Here is a 23,440-nt window from a genome sequence, read left to right as displayed (position 1 = left end):
CCCGCACCCCCGGCCAGCCACACACACCAATGCCCACCCACATACCCCCATGTCCTCCCACAAACCCCCCACACCCACCTACACATTCTTCCGCACCCACCCACAAACCCCAGGCCCAACAACACACACACACACACACACACACACCCATGCCCACCCACAAACCCCACAGCCCTACACACACCCCCTCCACACCCACCCATATATCCCCCTATGCCCACCTACAAACCCCACGCCCACCCTGCTGTCCTGCAGGCAGGAGCTCCCCTCCCTACTTTCCCAGCTGTCCAGTCACAGAGCTGTGTGCCTCCACCTCACGGAGGCAGAGGCACAGAGCCCACTGTGGTTAAATTATACAAAATTATGCACTTATGCGTAGTCATGCCTTTTATGCGCAAAATTGCATGGGCGCATCATAATTGCGTCATTCCCCAGGGTGTAACTTAGGCTTTGCTTGCAGGGACCCCGTGTTAGCAGCTGTGAAACTGGCTTTTTGTCATAGCAGCACCCAGGCTAACTAGTAGGAGCTTGCACAAGGCAGCCGGGCAGTTTTGGGGCTGCCAGTCCTGAAGCGCATTGGTATGTGCATACTCAGGGCAACTATGTGACTTCTCAGCCTTGCGGCTATGCACTTGAACTGATTAAGCTGCCCTCCCTGAACTCCCGCTCTGGTTGAGCAACAGTCTTCTTTCTCGCGTCTCCAACCCAACCTTTCTATAATGGTTCCCAATATTCTGCCCAGGCCACTGCTTCTGGTGTTGGTGTTGCGAAATCTTGGGAGGGGGGTGTGTTGTGGTGCTATAGAGAACACATTCGTCGGTTGTGTAGAGGCCCCGTCACTTCATGAGAGAGCTGCTCTCAACCATTTCAGGCTCTGCCATGTGTGCAATTTGTAGTTGGAGCTGGATGCTAACTCCTCACGGGGAGGAATTCCTCGCCAACTCCATTCAACAGCTTCGTCCCCTCGTTTCTCCCGTTCTTTTTGCCAGAGGGTGGTTGTGGCTGGTTCTGGTGTGGTCAAAAAGAGGACAAAAAGCTATTTCTCAATGAGAGATGACAGCACTGGTTGATGTCCATATAGCAGGTGGTGGTTGTCTAACTCTTGCACCTGCCAGTCAGTCACCTGCTACTTTCCTCCTGCGGTGAGGGGGCGCTGTGCCAGATAGCACATAGGCAGGGAACAGGGGTGGGTTTTAAGCAGCCTGTTTTATAATTCTGCATGTATCATTTAGAGCAGTGTCAATATGTTTACTGTGAACAGCAGTGGTAAAGCTTTAATGGTGCATCCAATCTGCAGTGAATCCTTTCTACTGCAGGGGGAGCAAGCAAACAATCTTTCAAAGAACCTTAAAATGAGATGGTGTAGACAGCCTCCCGAGGCTCCCTGGACTGCTGGTGTATCTCCACGTACAAGCAGTGAAAGCAAGCTGTTGGAAAACGAGCAGAGCAAGCATGAATCTCCCCGAACCACCTCTGGCTTTGGCTGGCATATAAAAAGCTGCCATGTTCTGCAAGCCGCAGTTCTGTCAAAGGATTGGCAGCTCATAAAGGCACAGTAGGTTTTCAAATGTATTGTGCTGTGCTGAGTCTCATGGTTAACTTCCACATGACAAACCTGTAGACAACCCGCACATCATAATCTTGGGGGTTATCCCCCAGTGGTATTACAAGGCACGTTAAATAAGTAATTTCTCTGTGAGCACACAGGAAGGACATGTGACCCCTGACTCACTGGGTATGCATTCTTGGCTGGTGCACTATATGTTACCCTGACTCACTGGGTATGCATTCTTGGCTGGGGCACTATATGCTGTAAAAGAGAACATTTGAAGACAAAAGGTCACACCGTTCAGCACTGGGAAAAGCAGTTTTTCACTTGTTGGATAACTCGTTTGCATCTCATTATTTGTTAGATTAATTGCTGTCTGTTTGGCCTCAGAAACATTCCTAGACCATATCTAGAGGAGAAAAACAGGCTGTGTTGTTTTAAAATACTAGCTCTTGCTGTGACTGACAACATTTTGGAACAAGGTGTTTCATTTCTAGATTGGACAAGTTGGGCTTTAAAAACATGCTTCCTTGATCACAGGCCGATAACACATTTTAAGACTCGTTTTATTTTCCTAATCTAGACATGCATGTAGGTTCGGAGAGATGATATCAGAAGAGACACCTTTGCCATTAGTGTGAATAAGAAATCTTTCTAAGCTACTTAAGCAAAAGGGGCATCTTCCCCCTTCTCTCTTACAGGCAATCTTTAGGGCCAAGCTGTTTTCAGGCATTGTGGGGAAACCTTTTAGAGGTGCTGGCAAATCTGTATCAGGTTTGTCCTGCAGATAAATGTGGAAAATGTCACTCTCCAGCTCTGACCTGGAAACTTTTGTTGCAATTAAAGTACATTTAAAAGCATTAAAAAGCAGGTATATTTATCCAGGAATAGAAGCTGGTGGTGAGTAGAATCCATTTAATACCATGAGAGAGGGTGGCAGCTCAATTTAAACTTTTTTTTTTTTTTTACCTTACCATGGTCCCAGTCTTAAGATTCAATAATGTCTCCTTGCCATTTTTACTCTTTCATGTTTTATTCAGAAGCCTATATCTGGAGCATTATAAGTCTCTAATTTAAGGCCCTGATCCTGCAACCAGATCCATGTGGGCAGACATTTATCTTTCCCAGTGGTGCATCATGTGGTTGCAAGAACCTGCCCACACAGTTCACATTGCAGCAAAGAGGCCTACAGGAGAGGCAGAAAATATGTATACACGCCCATCTTCTTCTTTTATAAGCCATTATGTGTATGGAAAATGTGGAAAAATAATTACATTCTGAAGGTTGAGGGGAGCCCAGAGCAGTCCAGCTACCTGGATGCCGGTGATGCCGGTGTCTCTGATGCAACCTAGCAGTAGTACAGACTGCTCTGGAAATGTACTTGGTATCGACAGAGCTGAAGAGGCAAAAGTTTACCTTGTTCTTCCCCTGTTCAGTCTTTAGCCTCCATTGAGATTGCAACAAGGGTATCATTTGTGACCCAAGCCTATCAGAATGCTGATGAAAAGCAAGTTAGTTCTCTCAGTCCCGCTCCCAAGGAAACATGAGCTGGGGATAAGCCAGAGGATATGAGTGACTTGGTAGTCACTAGGCTTTTCATTCCATCCATGAAGAGCACACACCAACTGCTGCAGCTTCCTGAGCCTGAAGAAAGGTTTTTGAACCCGAAAGCTTGCTTAATAACTATTCTCCAACCATTTGGGTTGGTCTAATAAAAGATATCAAATTCACCCAAGGAACCTTGTCTTGGTAGTCACTACACGCTCAGTCAGGTCTAAGCTGGCCAGCTAGCAGTAAAATCTCTGCATCCCTTCTCCAGTTCCTTGAGTAACCATCCTTTCCCACTGCATATCTGCAACTCCTTTCTAAAATGCCCCTCCTACATGATCAGCCTGAGCTGCCGTTGCAAAGCATTGAGGTCAGACTGACCCAGCAGATGATGATTTGTGCTTGCAAAGCCTAGGAGTAATAGCTTAATAGCAGCGGGGATAAAGGCTAGCCTTCTCATCCAAACCAAATTTCAGACAGTATTTGTGCTTATTCCCACTCCCAGAGTTTTCCCTTCTTTAAATGAGTTTCCTGTTCATTTCTTTGTTGCAGTAACTGTAAGTGCATTGGAAGGAAATGATTGCAAAGACTCTGTGCGGATGATTGCAGAAAATGCCGATTTGTCAGAAGAGCAGCTTGCTGTCCTCATCTCGGGCATGTACACGCTCCTCAGAGAAGCCTTGCGCCTTCCTCTACCAACTTTCAAACAAGAAGTAAGTACTAAGAGTACTTGGTAAGTATTTGGCAAGTTCAGGTTATGTCACTTGTGAATTACTGTATAAACTCCTAAGCAGGGGGACTTAGCTTGCAAAGGTTGCTCCAGGTGAAAGTAGGTAGGAGGAACACTGCTAGGAATGCATTTACTGTTGCTGATCTTTATCTTGTCATTCTGTTTTTTTTAAAAAAGCCCTGAAAGTCTGGATTTACCAGCTGCTCTTGCAGCACAGCATTTAGGTTATGGGAAAGTTTTATGCTTGTTGTTTTCTACTTTAATATCTTACATTATGGTGCTGTCATTGTGCTTATCTCTCTTGCTCTGTTGTATTGCAGCCTCTCACTTCCCTTTGGTTTTAATTTGTACTTTCTCCTGGCATCTGTTTTCTCAGCTTCGCAATAATCATTTATATCCACTAAATATATGCCAAACTGTGCTGCCAGTTTGCTTTTCCTTTCTTTGTAGGAAGGCTGGTCCCACTGCAGTGAGAAGCATCAGATACAGGCACTGTCTGTTCTTGGTTCTGCCACAGATGCCCTCTGTCAGTTTGAACAATTCTCCCTGCCTTGTTCCCACCATTATTCTTTATCACCTTGTTGATTTATTTCTATTTTCTTTTGTAGCTTTTAACTTAAATTTTGCCTTTTCTTACGTGTTGCTTTCTGATTTAATGTGCTGCCTATTAGGCCTGTGCGAGTTGGCAGCAGTCCCATCCGCCTTCAGATACGGCCGCTTCGGATGGCCGCGATCCAATCCAGAGCTCCGGACCGTTTTTCTCCCTAACCCCCGCCGAAGCAGCTCCGAAGCTTCGGAGCCACCTCCGAGATCTGGCCGTAGGGTATAACGGGGAATCAATTAAATATCTATAACTTTGTTAGTTTTTGTCTGATTTGGATGAAATTTACAGGATTGGTAGCCTCTGCTGAGAGCATGAAACCTGCCAAGTTTCAAGAAGATAGGTGCAGGGGTTTGGGAGGAACTGTACCCTAAATTCTTGAAAGCGAAACTCCTGTCACAGCTGTGTGTTACACCACAGGGGGGTCAAAACTGCGGGGATGGTAGCTCTTACTGAGGCCACAAAGCCTGCCACGTTTCAAGGAGATCAGTGTAGGGGTTTGGGGGGAACTGCACCTCAAGCTGTGGACAAGCAAAACTCGTGCCATGGGTGACAGTGTGTGTGTTAAGGCGCAGCGGAGTGACAGCTGCAGGGATGGTGGCCCCTGCTCTGACGCCTGCCAGCTGTCGAGGAGATCAGTGCAGGGGGGTCCTGGGGCCCTGCACCCCTAGCTGCTGACAGACGCAACTTGTGCCAAGACTGTCTTGGGGCAATTAATTGGCTGTATTGATTCTTTCCTCTCCTTAGCCTGGTTTTGTAGGTGCTAATTGATGCTCGTTAAGTTGTTATCTAGTAGCTAGGTCCTGTGTATTGAGCTGGTCCCCGAGTCCCTGAGTGAATCTTGATTCATTGATTGTTAACTGGTAACACACTAGCTTAGCAGCCAGGCCTGCAGCAGTCTCCCCACTCCCCGCCCCAAGCCAGAGAGTCAGTCCCACAACCACCCATGGCACCACTTTTGCTTGTCCGCAGCTTGAGGGGGGCAGTTCCCCCCCAAACCCCTGCACCGATCTTCTTGAAACTTGGCAGGCTTTGTGGCCTCAGTAAGAGCTGCTACCCCTGCAGTTTTGACCCCCCTGTGTTGTAACACGTAGACATGATGGGAGTTTTGCTTTCAATAATGTGGGGTACAGTTGCCCCAAAACCCCTGCACCGATCTTCTTGAAACTTGGCAGGCTTTGTGGCCTCAATAAGAGCCACCACCCCCGCAGTTTTCACCCTGCTGCATTGTAACGCCTAGACCTGACGTGAATTTTGCTTTCAAGAATGTGGGGTGCTGTTCCCCCCAAACCCCTGCACCTATATTCCTGAAACTTGGCAGGCTTCATCCTCTCTGCAGAGTCTACCAACCCTGAAAATTTCATCCAAATCAGACAAAAAACAACAACGTTATAGATATTTTATTGTTTCCCCAGTATACTCTATGGCCGGATCTCTGATGCGGCTCCGAAGCTCTTCGGGAAGCCTAACGAGGCCAGCGCTTCGACCCGGATGTGCTGCTTCCGACCCTGAAGTGTCCGAAGCTTCTCCGGATCTGAAGCTCCGTCCGAAGCCTTGCACAGCCCTACTGCCTATATTAGCTGTCTGGTACCCTGTTATCTGCATGTTCTCTTATCTGTGCACAACCAACACCAGAAAGTGACCCATCATTGTGGTTGTAATGTGCTTATGCTTTCAGTATTCAGAGCTTATTTTTTGCTACCACTATTTTGGTCTCACTGTAAACAAAGGCCACAAAAGTGTTTGTAAGAAAAGGAGCACATAATTACTCCAAAAGGAGTATTATTAGCTAGCTAATGGAGAAGGAAAGAGGCTGGCCTTAAAACTAAAAGGTGGAGTCTTCAAAAGTTTCCAAGTGGTCTAAGAACAGAAGTTCCACAGAAAGTTGATTTGTGCTGCTAACTCACTTAGGCGTGTCTAAAAATCCTATCCAGCCAGCATCCTTTCCACTGTTTCTGCCCTAATACAATTTTTGGGAGAGCTAGTAAGCAAGTAAACATTTTTGTTCTGGTAAAAATGTTAACAGTTGATCAGTTTTCAGTTCCACCTGGTATAACATGGCTCATTCTTCATCTTTACAGGTTTTCAAGGAAGATCTGAAGGATCTCAGGTTTGTCCATTTATTCACCTATTTTGTTTTCTGTAATTGTTCTTATACCTGATTTTCTGAAGCGAAACACACTGCTGTCATCAACTTTGAACATGTTTATATACACATTATATGTAATTTGCATATAATACTTTTCCCAGTGAGGTCATAAAAAGCCAAGAGAAATAATCAGATGTTGCATAAGCAAGCTGTGATCTGGCACTGATCTCGTGCAGTTAATTTCACGTGCTAGGCAGACAAAGTGATTTAGTCTTCAGTATAGGTTATGCAATTGTGACCAACCCCCAAATGTCACCACCTCCCCAGTAGGTTTATTTTTTTGTTTGTATGTTTGGTAAGACAATGACACTGATTCAGGAGCTGAGGAGCTGGCCTACTTTGTTTGTTTGTTTGTTTGAAAGGACAATGGTATAACACTCGTGAAATCCTGCGCATTATCTGCCTGTGATTGCTTGTGCTAATTAGCCAGCAAAGCATAATGCTTGTCACAAAGACTTAACCAAAATCTGCATTGGCCTATTCAGAGTAGTATCTCTGTCTAGGTCAGGCCCTAAAAGCTAGTTCTCACAGCACAGTAATGATCTCTGTGTTTAGTTGCTGAGTATGGCAATGTAGAGGAATAAGAGAAAATGCAAACTATGCTCTGTTTTTTATACATATATTTTGTGCTGCTATGTTGTGCCTGGGTCTTGGGTGCTTTACAGATGTTCACTCAGCACTTTGATCTCTGCCCTTTCTAGCCTCTAGCTGCCAGCAATCCCAGCTTGGTCACTGGAGTCCTGTCTACCTCAAAGATCTCATCTAGCCTCCAGTCTATCCCTCAATTGTATCTTTTCAGCTCCCAGCCCTCTGCCATCTCCATGCCAGTCTGTGTGCTTGGCAGCTTTTCATCAAGGCCAACTTGTAGCCCTTGCCCCTTTGGACATTTCAATAGGTCTTTTTAAAAAAAAAGAAAGAAAGAAAAATAAAAAGCTCTGCACCCTGGTGATATTTGACTTTCCAGTCCTGGATTGCCTGCTGTGTCAGGCAGCACAGAATGAGCTTCTTCTTTATTTTATGCAGTGAGTGCATTCAGTGTGTCAAAACAATAATAATGAAAGTACCTTCTCCTCTATGGGAGGCCTCCCTCTGTGAAACCTTCCTGGGTATCATAATTCAGTCTCAGAATCAGGAAGGATCAAGGGGTACTGACTTCCAGGCTTCTGCTCTCTCCATGCTGCTCCTGCCTCCTCCTTGTGCTTTTCCTCCCACTAACAATTTAATCATGTTGTTAACAACAGGAAGGTCTTTGTGACTCAGCCCAAGCGTCTCTTGTTCCAGAAAAGCACAAGAATAGTGATACACGCATCTTGTTGCTGCTGTTAACCTGGTTGGCAGAGCCTTAGAAATACCCCTACCTATTCCTTTATGCTGCCCTCAGACCTTGAAACTGATGCTACTCGTCAGTCTCTGGCACCTTCCTGTAATTCTAATAAGCTTGGGCCAGCTCAGTCCTGGCACTTTCAGAATGATGAATGATTTTTTTTCTGAAAGCTGTTGCTCTCACCATGAAGACAGTTTGTTTTCTTTTTTAAACTGAGCAAATAACTTTGTTCAGCTCACAAGCAAGTTTCAGGCATGCTAGCTCTTTGCACACCTCTGATTGATTGGCATGGGAATGACATTCCCTGTGTACCTTGCCAAGAGACAAATTGCCCATGTGCTTTCACAGGCACCCACAGAAATTTCTCCATCTGCACTGGCTCTCTTGGGGCACTGAGCCAAGATTTTCCAATAGCACCAGGATTATATACATGAGGAAGACCTGTATTTGATTGAGAAGTTTGTTCCCCTGCAGTGAGGCTGAAGAATGTTTTGGCTGGAAACAGACAAGCAAAGGTCTTGAAACTGAGCAGGTTAGCAGCTGCCTTCATGCTCTTTAGGCCCTTACAGTTTGTCCTGGCCTCAGCACTTCTACTGGAGGAGACAGCAGGGTGAGCGAGCCAACGTACAGCTCATTATGTTGCTGCTGGTGGCTTCCCTGGTGGTCGTCCAGTATTAGCACACCAAACATATACGGTCTTTGCAGTGGGGACAGTAGCCATCTCAGTTTTTCTATCAGTTTTGCTTGGCAGGAACGGAGGCTGTTGCATCAGTGGGAGTGAGCAGGGAAGGTTCTTGTGTGCAAGCTGGCAGGCAGTCTGGGAACATGGGATAAAGGCGTCCTCACAGTCTCCCGCCTGTCTGTCAGTTCCTCCTCCGTGCATTGTTTTTCATCAGATGGTTTGAAAAATGATCACTGTCTTCATCTCTGCCTATGTGCTGTTGGACCGAGCTATTCAGCCTGTGACTGGAGAAGCATGCAAGCTGCTTGATCCAGTGCTGGAGTTCATAGGCCAGTGGTTCTTATTAAAATAATGAGTTATATTGCAGAAAGAATGCAACTGCAAAGGTGGCATGTTTGTGTTTCTGAGGACTACTCAGTGCTCTGAGAAATACTACTAGGGCCCCTTGCAGAGAAACAGCTGGAAGAAGGGGTTTGTAGTAAGTGACCTTGTTTCTCATTGAGATGTAAAGCATGCAGTGCCTGCACAGATCAACAGGCAGCGTTTGCATTGTGGGGGTCATTGGCGAGAACAAAGTGCGCATCCAGCCAAACAAAAAAAACGTTTCTCATTCCACCCTCTTCCGTCTTGCCCCATTTGCCAACAATGGCCTGCCTGCTAGTATAAATCAATCGGCCTTCTCCTGTGTCTCCTTTAAGAAGTGGTTTTAAACTCACCTTTTCCATTAAATTCCAAGCCGAGGGCCATCTTCCCACTCTGGGAAAGTTGCTTATAAACATTTGCCTTATCTTCACCTCTGCAGACACCAAATCTGAGAGTTGGAACGTTTCCTGTTTGCTTTGATCTTCTGCCGTAGGTAGCCCTGTATCAAGCTGTTGTGCAAATGATTACTGCCTTGCTCCCCATGAATATGCATATTTTTAAGTGCTCTGACCCAGTCTCAGAGATTCCATTTGGTTTCTTTAGGTGCCCTTCTTTGTAATTCTTCCTTTTTTTCCTTCTAAGATGGAAGTGACATTGAAAAGAGGTGTTGATTTGGATTTTTAAAGCACCTAGTTTTGGGCTAGTCCTGCTCCTGTTAAAGGCATTGTCAAACTCTGTAGAAGAGTTAAGCAAATGTTAAGCACCTTTGAAATTCCTATGTGCGGTATCTAGCCATCTGCTGTATTGACTAAGGCTGTCCAAAGTAGAAGGGCAAGTTGGAACAGGTTTCTGAAGGCCCTGGAGAGGAAAGATGGTGGAATTGTGGTGGAAGGGTTCCTTTCAGTGGGAGTAAACCAGACTATAAATGATTTACTTCAGAACTTTTGGCAATTCCAATCCAAAGAAAATATTAATTAAATGATTTTGAAGAGAGAGGAGAGTATATCTGTGGTTGCAGAACATTTTAAGTATTTATCTCATGCTATTGACCTTTTCTTTAAGGATACCAGACGATTTCATCGCAGACTTTGCCAGCGTAGTCTTTGGTAACAGGTTAGTATTTTTATAAATCCACTTGTATCCTCTGATCAAAGACCTAAAGGTGTGTGACTAAAGCCGTATCCCTGGTGAAGTCAATGGCAAAAATTTTCAGTAGGGCCAGAGTTTTAACTCTGTAACTCAGACTCTGCTTAAAGTAACTGCTTATGTTTGTTAATGGCTCTGCAGAAAGCACCTTTCCTTGTCATATTTAAATCCTTCTGCAGCATCGTTCAGTGATATCCCACAGATAGCAGCAGTCCAAATACAGAAATACCTATGCGTGTAGAATTTTTTTTAGAACTCCTGACTCCTGTTTCAGGAGTTCTGAAAAAAATGGAAAGGTTCAGTTTCCAGTCTCTGTAGTCTCTGCGTTTTTTGTTCAATATGATTAGGTTTAGACAGTATCCTATCATTTACATTATAAGTTCCATGGATTTCAGGGGTTGCCTTTACTTCTATGGTTGGTTAGTGAGGAGCACACATGTCTGTAGCAAAATTAAAAATGATGATTGGGATTTTCAAAGCACTTCAGAAGATTTAGCCACAAGCTGTCCCTCTGCTTTAATGGGAGAGGTGTAGTTAAATCTCCTTTGCTCCCTTCAAAATACAGCTAGTATTATTCATAACTGGGACCAGATGACAAATTTCCAAATCTTAGCTGTTGGGTAGAGTGGAGACCATTAGTTCTTTTGAAAAACCCACTGTGATTTTAGTTTTGTACCTTTCTCCCAGTCGGATCTCCTCAGATTTCCTCTCACGTAACATCTCCCAGTATTTGTAAATGGCCTGAACTTGCATATGTGATCTTCTCTGTAAGAGCTGTGGACAGCTGCATTTCCAGAGCTGCTGGCATTTTTTGTTTTCTCTTAGAATATTGATTTTTTTTCCTTTAGGCTCTGAGCTCAAATTAAGGACTTCCTAGGAGCAGGAATAAACCTTAGTTGTCTCTTCCTGGCTTTAGATTGCTGCCTGAACAATGCTATGTTAGAGGTGAAATGTTGCAGGAGAGGAAGCATTGCACCATATGCCTAGCTACATGTTCTTTACCTTCTCCCATTGCTTTGGAGAGCCTAGCTTTTAACTACCTAGAACAGAGGAAGGGACTTCTCAGACCTTATATAGGCAAATCTACTACTGAGTTCTGTGTATTCTTACTGAATTGCAAATGTGCGGGAGACACTTCAGTGGGAATGGCCTCAATAGGGAGAAAAGTATCAGCATTTTTGGTTGAGACTCGATCTGAAATAGATCCTTTAGAGGCATCTGTTTTGGCTGAACTGTCTCTCTTCCTGAGGCCTCTTGCCCTCCTCACGCAATTTTGCACATGCAGTGGCAGTTCCAAAACTTCTAAGAATTTAAAAAATTCTCTTTATGCATCTACAGCTTCAAGCTGTGTAGATGAAGCAGGGAAAAGAGCATATCACATTGGACTGACACTTTCAGATAAACTTCAAGAAAACTGCTTTTGAGAGGGCTTGGCATAGATTCTTCATCTTCTGATGTTTGTAGCAAATGTAGCACTGTTTCATTTTTATCCAAGCACCGAAGTGTGAGGTCATGGCTTAGGGTGCATCACGTAGTCTTGTATCTGAGCCAAGGGTGATTAGGTGCTCTCATACAAGAGGATAGTCCAAACCAGGCTTTGTATACACGGTATGCCTGAGTGCCCAAGTCCTGAATGAGCTGTCCAGAAGCTGTTGTTTATTAATATTTACCTTGATGGGCTAGTCACTACATCTAACTTTTGAGACTCGTGTCAGACATTCCTCTGCTGTACTTCTATGATGTGTCTGGAGTCAGGAGACCTATTCTGCTAACCTATCATGCTATTGCTCTGCCCATGTTGCCTCCTAAACTGATACCTGTGTAGCCACCCTAGCACTGTGCCATGAGCAATTTGGGAGACAGCACTTACTAGCCCAAGCACTGCTCTGAATGAGCGTGGCTGTGCTACTTGCAATTCAGGGGGTAGCACACGTGGCCTAGCATGGCACTACCTGGCGTGGTAGACAGGCACTGATGACTCTCCTTTGTGTGCTTGTGCATGATGTCCCAAGTATGATATGGTGTGTTCCAGTTTGCACTGGGCTGCCTCACTAATATGCTCCCAGTAGTTTCTGTGGTCAGCATTGTGAGCTGAAAATGCTTGGGGTTGTTGATGCATAATTTCTACCAAAATTATATCCATCTAACTCGGTTATAAAAACAGGAGCCCCACTAGGAGCCATGAAGCCTCTCTGAAGTTAAAGGTGTCTTGATTAGCAGTCTTTGCAAACTGATTTATGTATCCTTGCTGAAGCTCCATTCCTTTCCCTTTGGCTGCTGCATGTGTTCTGTCACTTTTGCTGTGGTGTTTAACACATCTGCTTTTCTATTCCAGCTGCAATTGTCATGGGATGGAGGAGTTGAGGGCATCAGTAGAAATTGAGACAGAGTTGCAGGGTTAATTTATAGTTAACAGGACCCATCCCAACTGCTGGCTGTAGGGTGACAAGTAAGGTTCTGGCAGTCCAGAACAAAGCTAAAGCTCTGAACTTGGGTTGACATTTCCAAGACTTCTGGACTACTTTGGTTCACATTATGCCTTTACCAGCACTCACTATTCCTTCTCTCTTCAAGCAGCTACTGCATGACTGATTGAGAGATCCTTGGTTGACTGAATTGTGTTCAAAAAGGAGGAAAGGATTAGCAGCATGACTATTGTAGAGGTATTCTCCCCAACTAGACAATTCCCTGCAGCAGTCACTGCTGAGAGAAAGCCCATCCCTTTTATTTAATCCTGCGATGACTATTTCTAGGCTCTGGCTCCTCTTGGTTGCACCCAGCTGTGTTGACCTACTTCCTTTACACAAGCTGAACATGGGTAAGAGCCAGCTGAACTATTTTCTCTGCCTTGCTTTTGTCCAGGCATGAAGGGAGTGTCTCATTTTGGAGAAAGGGGAAAAAGTGGCAAATTCCTTCCTCTTTACAGTACTTCCTCTACAGACTTAGGCCTATCACTATTATCCACCTCTATTGGATGGCTAACTTCTTTGGACAAATTACAAGCAGACATCATTCAAACTGTACATGTGCATCCAAGGATAGACCATGCATCCAGAGCCTTGTTTGTGAAGAGAGGATTCCCTCCTGAAATGAAGTCTGTAATTAGATTGTCTAATGCCATGGATAAAAAATGTGCCAGCCTTTATCCACCCCCTCTGCTGCAGTAGCCTTGAAATGGCCTGTAAATAACTTCCATAGGCACAAGGAGTTTGTGGCGTTCCAGGGGGGAAGAGTAGGTAACAAGAAATCCACACTAGCTCTCCAGCAGTCCTGTGGAATGACCTCATTCTCAAGATGTTTCTCTGCATCTAAAAAAGGAGAGTCGTTTTGTCTTCATATCAGATTTGGCTTGTTTACTTACCCTGAGCTTAAGATGCTATTAAAATTTTAAAGGCTGTCATGCATCTGAAGTGTAATCACTGTCAACTGCATGTTCTTCCAGAAATAAACTCGGATGTAATGAGTTAGACTCCTGCTGCATAATGCCACGTGTAAGAAGCCAAAACCTTCACTTACTAGAATAGTCATAAGTCATAAAATCTGTTCTGTGCAAGTGTTGCACAAGGAATTTAAATCCCATCCACTTGACATACTCAAGCAAGAGCCCATAGATGACATTCCGCTACATGCTTCAGACTCTGCCCAGATGTCAGGATTATCCCCTCCTTATGTAAACCTGATGTTAATTGACACTAGGCACCCTTTGCTACTGGAGCACAGTGTGTGGCTGCTGATGGGAAAGCACAAAGGGGGGCTGATTCATCTTAATTGTTATGCCTCGCTGCTTGAATACACTTTTTTTTTTTCCCTTTCCTGTCTGCCAGCACTGACCTCACATGGAGATAAAGGTATATTTGCAAAAGCATCCCAGCTGGTTAGCAGTACCTTACCCCTTAAACATGTATTATTCCCACTGTGATTTCAACACTGGTCTTTCTGGTGGCCATATAACAGAATGTTACTGTGGCCTCGGGCTCCTGGCATTGCATACAGCAAGTCAAGAAATGCTTGGTTTAAAAAAGCTCATGTCTAATCTGAGTGCCACTGGCAGTCCCTTTAAAGCCCTTGAATTTGTTCAGACTGTTGTGAATGATGCTAGACCAGAGAGTGGAAACATTCAGTCTTCATCCTTGCTGAGGGATTTTATTTTCCCTTTACATTTCTGTCTTGGGCATTTGCATTTTAATTGTCCTTTTCTGTTTTATCTTTCAGACGTCCTGTTCTTGAAGCCACAACCCTGAAACAAGCAAATAGTTTGCCAAGAGTCAAAGACTTCCAGTGGAGGGTGGATGTGGCTATATCTACAAGGTAAAGGAAAAAATCAATAAGTTGCATGACATCTGGAATGGTGTTCCAGATAGAAATGTAATTCTGGAGCATTTTATCAGGACTGAGCTATTATGAGTAAGTTGCATGGTTAGGTAACAAGCAAGTCAGATTTTATATGTGGCTTCTGCTGCTTCTGTTTGCATCATTTGCTAATGTAGCCTTGCAATTTTATGTTTCATTCTAATTACTTTGGTTTCAAAAGTGTTCATACTTGTAGCACTCCTCTCAAGCTTTGGGGCCTCTTCCAGTATTTTTATAATGTATAGTCATTAAGAAATGTAATTAGTTTGCTTCCAGACCTCCATAATATTGCAATCCACTGCTGTCCTTCCGGGCTGCTAACTGTACCCTCTCTTCTCCCCAAATACCCATAAGGTAAAATGATCTTTGCAGCCTATGCAAACGGTTAATGACTCTGGGTCCTCCTTGGCCAGTATGAAAATAAAATAATGTTTTTTCTTTTAGGTTAGGGGCATCCTAGACCTAGCATATCAGCTTGCTGCAGTTATGGTAATGTGTGGTGCAAGGCAATATAGGATGTCCCTCCAGTAAGCTGAACTCATCAGTTTGAGGCCTCAAAGCTCAAGGCCAGTGCTTTGTCCTTTTATAAGGAAGACCACGGACAAGCCCTCAGCATGTCCTGTTAACAATCAGGCTGTTTGGCTGCATCCTCTGACTAGTGCCAGGGTGTTGCCCCAAGTGGAGTGCATGACAGTCGTGTTAATCTCAGGATATCAAAGGTATGGATAGATGTAGTCATTCCTCTTTTGCTCCCTTTACCATGCACAAGTGGGGAAGAGACTCTCCATACTAGCCTAAATTGCATGCTCATTTACACCGAGTGGCCCTAGCAGCCATTAGTGGAGTGGGTATAACTCTCTCTCTGATCATTTCCCTGAACCTCAGCCAGTCATTTGAGCTCCTGCCTCCTGTAGATGTAGGGCCATCCATTCAGCTATTCCAGTGGGATACTTGGTATTATTTTCACAGTGCTGACACTGTAGCTCAGGTTCCCCTCCTTCAGGAAGCCTGCTTGGCTCACTGAATGAGAGCCATCCAAGCAGAACATTTGCACGACTAGATGCAAGCTTGCTCTTAGGTGGATAAACAATCAAATGTTCCCTAAGTCCTCCCCCGTATACAGGAGGAAAGCCATTTCAGAATTGTTACGTCTGTTCTTGCTAGGGACTCCAAGGCCTTGTGAACAGCACCTCATCGTTAGCCGCACTGAAGACAGCTGGCCGATCTTACTCAGCATGGACACGTTGTCTTTAGCTACAGCCAGCAAAGAGATAGCAACTGCTTTTTCAACTTATATCTCACGTCCAAGTCTAGCCCAAGCCTGGTTGGACTCAGGGAAAATTGGCTGCTAGGCCATCACTTTCTCGATGATGATTTCCCGGAAGTGGGCAGTCCAGTCTCACTCTGCAGCTGAGTCAGTCAGCATGATTTGAGCTAGACACCTGTAGGGCATCACCAAGAACCTAGCCGCCTACCCTTCATGAGGAGACGCTAGTGCCTACCACCAGCAGTAGACGGTACCATCCCACCACTGTCCTCTATTCACCAAACCCACGTCTGGTCTCTCGTACTTGGGAGCAACCCAAAATAAGCAATATTGGCGAAACTCAGCCAGAGAAGGGGCCTCGTCCAGGCAATCCCCTGCACCCATAGATGTAGCAGTTTTGAATCCAAACAGCCTTACTTGCAAGCTGTACAGAAAACTCCTGAGAGGTGATGGTCACAAACCACTGGCCAAACTGAATTCTAGCTAAGCTGATAAGGCATGAACAAGTAAGCAGTGTTCTCAGGTGCGTTCTGAAAAACCTCTGCTGTGGTATCAGCATACAGGAATTTTTTTCCGTAAGACAGCAAAGCTTGCAGCCTTTGCCTCGGTGCCTTGAGGGCCACAAGTAACAGCCTGACGTTTCTTTTTCCAGACAAATCTGAGATAATGTATTTTCTGTTCTCTGTTTTTCTTTTTCATTTTCCTTTGCAATCAGCCTTCCTTTGGGAATCTTTTTATATCATCTGGCAGCAGCCTCTGCTGAGAGGTATTGCTTCGAGCTCCGGTGCTTGTCAGTACCTGACCTGGCTTTGGCAGCATCTGCTGACGGAACCAGCCCAGAGATGACTCATTTCCCCCTCTTGCGGCCATCGATTATACTCTGGTGTAAAATAGCAAACCACAAATTTATCATGGTCTCTGGGCAAACTTGGTGGCCCAGCTTACACTTTGATTGAGAGTCCAGGAGGTTTGGAAGCATTTCTTTATTGCAATAGTGCATGCTGGCTTAGTGCTACTTAGCAAAATGGGACCCAGGCTGTTTACCTGTATAGTTTATTCTAGTAGCTTTGGGCCACTCTCCCATAGTTGCAGGCCTGTTGAAATCAGCGGAATTACGTTTTGAGTTGTCTTAGCCTTATAATCTGTAATGATTACAACAAATTTTCTTTTGCCTATAAAAGTGTTCCATTAGTCTACTACTCCAGCGTTTAAGTGAATTCAGTAGGACTCCGTGTTCCTCTGAATAATTTGGGGTAGTTCATATAAAATATGATGCATTACTGAACCTATTACCCAATAACATTCTATTTTGTGGCATTTTTGCTCTTCAGCATCTGTCCTACTCTGCAGTTATGTTCTGATTGAGGTGAATTCTGAATGGGGTTATTGAGGTGCGGGGGAGGGATCCATTTCAAACAACTTAAATGGTTAACTTGTAGTCTTGAGCTCTTATTGCTGGAAATATGCACTGTAGTAATGCTAATAACATACCTAATTTCAGCTCGCTGGCCCGTGCATTGCAGCCATCCATCTTAATGCTGCTGAAGCTTTCGGATGGGGAAGCTCATCGTTTTGAAGTAAGTGTCGTTAATCTAATGGATTAAAAAAAAAAACTTCTACTTTCTCTTTAGAAAGCTGATTTGCTGTTAAAAATGTAAGTCTTCATAAACAAAGCATTGTTGTGGGTTTGTTTTCTTCAGGATATATTCTGGGTTCACTGCACTACACACAGCGTATAACAAACACAAGCCAAAATTATTTCATATCATGTTTTTTGGGCATGGCTTTTAAACTTAAATTGTTAAAAGAATATCAGTCACTCCAGCGCACTATTGTATATCTGATGTGATTAAATCTTTATGGTTTTATTATCAACTTTAACCTTCAGACATGATGATTGTTTTTGAGAGCTGGAAAATTACTGAGGTAGTTTTATATAACACTTGATGCAGTACTGACCATGCTACCTGCTACCACGCCTGTTTCCCTTTTATGGCAAAAGTAGCCTTATTTTTTTGCTCTGTAGCACACATCATGCTACTGGAAAGCCACAAGAAAACTGAAGCCTTTTTACTTCAGCTGATACAGTGGCGGTATCTGACCTTTGTATATAATGTCTTGCCTGAAAAATGCCATGAGTTTGTCCATATTTTTTACCTTTGAAATAGAAAGCTACATGCTCTGTAAATAACACTGTGGCACACACAATAGTTCAGCATTTTCCAGGCAAAAATGCATTGTTAAATTTGAACTATTAGAGCTTTTGGCATTAGTCCATACATTAGTAGTAAGTTGGAGGAAGAGGAAATGCTCCGGGTAGTGGATTAAATGTGTGGATTTTACTGCGTTTAGAAGAAAAACTGTTTTGCAGAAAAGGCTGTAACATAGAACTGCTTGGAAAGGCAGAACTGTTACTAAACTGGGAAGCATTGAGGATGTCTTTTCACAAAGGATGAAAGTTTACCCCCCCATTCAGAAGGCCCAGAGAAAGAGACCTGAACTCTCAGAAGAGGGTTTGCCTGGGACTTAAGTGTAGCATGGACTTTGAATGTCCCCCTACCAGAATAAATGAGCAGGCCTAAACCTTACTGGTTCTGTCTTTCTTCAGTTCCTGGGCTTGGACCTGCATCTGGAGCTGATATTAGACATCAAAAGGGGCTGTTGCGAATACAGCGCCTTGTGCTTCTTTAAGAATAGTAGCCTCCTGTAGAGGAAATTAGATCTGCTACCACCTCTGCCCTGGGCGAGCAGATTGCTGGGCACACTTATCTCATTTTGAATCCTGTCCTACCTGCTGCCACCCATGGAACTGGCTGCATCTGGCATTTCTGTAACTGGCCGATGTTCTCCAGCACAGGGTACCATATCTGTGAGTCAGGTCGTGTCTTGGATCAAAGTACTGCCTTTCAAGCAGGCAAATAAACCTTAGTCACCTTCCCAAGCAAACTGGCTATGACTGTCCTGCTTATGGAAGCTTATTTTTTTGGACTAGAGTATCAAGACAATTCATTTTAGGGATTATTACACCCAGGAGTGGTGTCTTAAAATCTGCATGCCTCATGTTGCGTGCAAACAGAAGTCACGAGCCCTTTGGTCTGTTGATCTGTCTATCAAGTCACATCTGTTGACACCAAGAGATTCAGTAAAGCTGCAGGGGCTGCAGAATTTTGCACTGTGATTAAAGTGTAAAGAATGTCACGCTTTTACAATCAGGCTGCATGAGAGTCATAAATTAGGTGTCAGGTTCCTCTAACTCCTTTGGTGTCCACGCCAAGCCTGGCAAAAGCATGACAGGAGACTCCATGCATAGGAGGAACTTGTGCTTGGGGCATGTCTCCTCTGCTGTCACAAAAGCAGGGTAAATCAGCCCATGCTGAGCTCCATGCTCCAGTAGCTAGACTGCCACCAATATACAGGGTAGCTTAGGTGCTGTGACTGCAGTATAGATATACCTCAGAAGGACTTAGACATATTTAATAAACCTTTCTTCCCCATTAGGCTGCTTAGACTTAGTGGTAAAGGAAGAGGTGCAAACAAGGCCCAAGGTGGGTAAGATCTGTGCCACCAGATACAGGCACGTCATTCAATCAGTCTTGGATTCAAGGTCCATGTGTTTTGGATGTACCAAATGTACCTGTTTGGAAATCTACATATTTCACCAGAAATTTGCCATCTGACTGTTTTGTTGAATGCTGTTTCTGTACTGTAGTCCTACAGTACCGTCCTGGGTGGTGTTTGGGAGTGCTTTGCCTTGCCAAGTGCTTAAACGAGATTTTGTCCTAGTACTGGGTAGCCGTGCCCACGTTTCACTGTACTGTACTTGTTAGCCCATGGGTTTCATTACATGTCAGTGCTGGATGACGTATGTGCTGACCATTCATGGCAGCCAGGCACCACTTCTGGATTTGGCTCTGAAGCTTCTCTCTTGGTTGAGATAACCTGGGCATATTAGTCTCCTCTCATGTTTGCCATGAGTCTGGCAGGGAGGAGAGTACAGTGATGGGTAGATCAGTCCTCTAGGCAGAGCTGGGTTATCGTGAAGAGACCTGTGCAGTGTTTCTTGTTGCTCTAATCCCAAAGGCTGGCCTCTTTCCAAGGTTTCCTCTTCTGTTGCACCTGCCGTGGCTAATCATAGCTGTCCTTAAGTTGCTCTGATTTTGCTGTGATGTTGCAGCTGCCTCAATTTTCCCATGCTATGCTCTATAGAAATGCCCCATGCTTGCTTTCCAAGTATTCTGCCCCTGCACACCAAGGCAATAGTGCTTGGCTTGTGGTTGGTCTTTTTTTCAGTTGTGGATGTGCTGGGGTAAAGATTGTTATCCAGTGAATAGATTAAATGAGATACAGAGCGCTTTGGTTCATGCAATAAGTCAGTGGCAAAGCTGGAACCAAAACTCAGGTCTCCCGAACTTGGAATTCTTAGACTTGTACAATTCTTGAAGCCCTGTAACTTATCAACAGGACCCACACCATCGTTTGAATAGGTCCTGTGCTTGACTGCACTGATTTCTCTAAGCTGCTGATGAAGGCACAGGCCAGGGTGGGAGCTACCTTTCTTTTTCTTTACCACTTAAAATTAGCAAAGTTCCAGCCTTAAGCCATTAAGAGCACCCAATGTTCTCTGCAGAGAAGATGCATTGGGCAAAATGCCCTTCCAGACTTGCACGCTCTGGTAGTGGACTTGGCGGGAGATGGGCTTACCCTGCCTAGGTCATGGACAGGACACAACTGTCCTTTTACTTAGCAGCGAGAGCACAAACCCTTCTTTTCAGTTCAGAGATTAGAAAGCCAGAAGGGGCTTGTGGTCGTGCAGTCACACAAGTCATAAGCTGTTCCTAAGTTAATTCCCATTTGACCAGGAGTGTATCATAGAAAAACATTCAATCTTGACTTAAATATTTCCAGTGATGATGAATCCATCTCAACCATTAGTAAGTTGCAAAGATTAATCATAGGTGCTGTTAAAACTCTGCTTTATTTTTTATCTGAATTTGTCTAGCTTCAATTTCCTACCACGGCGTCTTGTCACACCTTTGTCTGCTCAGATTGAGCCCTCAGCTATTAATGATTGCTGTAACCCATGCCAATATGCACCTTCACTACTGAATCTTGTCCAGAAGGCCCCCTGGCTCCCACTTTGGTCCACCTCTAGCCAGGCACAAAACTGTCTTGTCCTTCAGAGTCCAGAGCCTACTGCCACGCCACCTGTTTCACTTCCCCGCTCTTGTCCTTCCAGCCAGTTTTTTTTCTTCCAGGCTTCTAGAGTGTTGAAGAGGCTTCTGCTCTCCCTGTCGCCTGGGATGCAGACATGCATCACCTGTGCACTAGGAGCAGCTGGGGAACTTTGGTCCCAGCATTTCAGGTCCTTTTAGATTATCCTCTGCAGAAAGCTGATGCTGCCCTTCAGATCTGCAGCCCCTGCCTTGTACATTGTGTTTAGGCAAACAGCCTCACTGTCATTTCACTTTTCCTTTCGTGTAGCTTGTTTTGGGAACTTTCTTTGCTATGAGTCATTGCTTGTGTGCATTTCTTGATGCTGTCTGGAGAAATTCTTCAGCTGTGCCAAAAAGAAAAGGGACCCCACTTGCTGCAGGATTTTCCACTTCCTGCAGCAAAATTCCCATGGTTGGCCTGACGCTTAGTGTTTTTCACCAGCTGTTTTTCCTCTCTGCACTGTGCGCAATAGCAGTGTTGTTGTTGAGAGGGGAGAGCGTAAGAACCACAGCAGCACCCTGACTCCCACCCTCTCCCCAAATCAGTCCTCAGACTCCTTTCTGTGCTATCACTCCCCTTGTCTTGGTCCTTTCCTTTATCCATTTTCTTTGCTTTCCAGCCATGTGTGGCCCCTTGGAAAAATAGGATGCTGTGATTTGTTATATCTTTGGGAGTATATGAGCCTGATGGTGTTTTTCCCCTCTCCCCAGTTGCCACAGAGCATTTGGTAAATGCATATGTGAACATTCAGATGTTATGTAGAATTGTATTAGCCTCCAATCCTTTGCTTAAAACCTGCAAAACTGCAGTGTCAAAGTATATATTAGACTGATGTTCTAGAATATTTTTATATCCATATGCATGTCTTAACCAGATGAATTACAAATCTAATATAAATCTTCTATATTTCAGGTGCCGGTTGCAAAGTTTCAAGAATTACGTTATAACATTGCCCTAATACTGAAAGAAATGAATGATTTGGAGAAAAGAAGTGTTCTGAAAATCCAGGACTGAACCTTTCAGCTAGTGAATGAACAGAGCAAGTCTGAAACCCTTAAAGAGAATTGTGAATTGCAAAATGAAGAACCAGCACCATTTTGCATGTCTGTATTGTAACATTAACATTTCTAACGTTGCTGTAAATATTTTTCAATTAAAGTGTTAAAAGCCTCAGCTATTGTTTTAGGATTTATTCTTCTTCAGAAATAAATATACAAAGTAATAATCCCTGTTTGTGAGGACTTTTGCATGATTCATCAAAACATTTTTTAAATAACTGTCTTAAGAGATGTAAGATCCATTTCTTCATGATTATGATTCATCGCTCTAATTATTTTAGAAAGCTTGCTACCGGAAAGCTTCATCAATATGTATCATAAGAAAAGCTTTGCAACATCCCAAATTAAAAAATGGGGAAAAAAAAAAACCCTAGATGAAAACTAGCATGACAAATATGCAACTGACGGTTCCATATTAGTCAGTTTGCTGTTTGTGTTCTCAAAATACATGCATGCTCCATAAATGACTGAGGGGCAAACCATCTTAAAGGGTAATTTAAAGACAACTGGGAATCTGTGGAGAAATAGAGAAGAAATCCTGGTGCATGGGAGTGCAGAAAGCCTGCAAGAGCTTTCAGGTGGTGGCTGGAGGTGACCAAAGGGGGTCGTAACTTGGTGGATTTCCAAGCGGGAATTTATGTTGCTTGTTTCACATTGTCCTACCCCTCTCAGTCAGGTAGCGCACAGCCCCGAGGATGAAAGTTGGCAGTACAGTAGTGCCTCAGATCCTGATTTAACACATAAGGACTTTGTAAAACATGCGTGTAACTCCCCTTTGGACTCAGAAGAAGCATAAGCATGTACGTAAGGGTTTTCCTGAATGTACGTAACGGTTTTCCCAACTCTGTGGTTAAGTGAGCTATGCTACTGGGGAGGGTGTGGAGGCTGGGCAGCAGCTTGAAGAGATCACCACCCATAGGCTGTGGATGGGATTTATCAACCTGTCAAAGGCCTTTTGTACAGCATTTATCACAGTTTTTAGGCACTAGCTTGAGTTAGCTGCCTACTGATCTTGTCGCTCAGCAGTGCCATCCATTCTTCTCTGACCCTTTTGTATGATTGCAGGCGTCTCCCTTATCCCCCTCACTCCCTACAGAGATATGTAGAATGCAGCTGAAATTAAACTCATGGCACTTCAAGAAGGCCTTTTTCCCTCCCACAGGTGTTTTGTGTAGGAGGGGAATGATTCGGCTCTTGGTTTTTCAAGAATGACAATAGGCATAAAAAGACACTTAGTGTGGTGTTGGATTTGCTTCAGACTGCAGTATTATTTTAGACAGCGTGACTTTCTGCTGAAATGAATCAAAGCAGATGAAGATGTCAGGGTAACACTTTGTTATCAAAAGCAGGACTCAGCGCAGTTTGTCTCTCTCACGAAAGGAAATGCATGCGTTTCTCCAGTGCTGATAACTGCTAAAGGTCTGACTGCGGCATTTCGTGGGTGGATGGGTGGGAAGCT

At 44.2% G+C, this 23,440-nt stretch overlaps 1 protein-coding gene across 1 annotated transcript; it reads left to right on the top strand.

Annotated features, from left to right (window-relative positions):
* The first annotated feature begins 1,053 nt into the window (after positions 1–1,053).
* On the top strand, positions 1,054–22,096 carry LOC102388378 (COMM domain-containing protein 5-like). Its single transcript, XM_025215008.1, has 7 exons — positions 1,054–1,142; positions 3,513–3,810; positions 6,510–6,538; positions 10,009–10,059; positions 14,305–14,400; positions 17,211–17,286; positions 21,836–22,096. The coding sequence occupies exons 1-7, from the start codon at positions 1,054–1,056 to the stop codon at positions 21,935–21,937; spliced, it is 741 nt and encodes a 246-aa protein (XP_025070793.1). The 3' UTR covers positions 21,938–22,096.
* The last annotated feature ends 1,344 nt before the right edge of the window (positions 22,097–23,440 follow it).

This window comes from Alligator sinensis, unplaced genomic scaffold, assembly GCF_000455745.1.
Source record: "Alligator sinensis unplaced genomic scaffold, ASM45574v1 scaffold1388_1, whole genome shotgun sequence".
Classification (NCBI taxonomy): Eukaryota; Metazoa; Chordata; order Crocodylia; family Alligatoridae; genus Alligator; species Alligator sinensis.
Note: the sequence above shows the minus strand (reverse complement) of the source record. Positions and strands in the feature narration are given on the sequence as shown.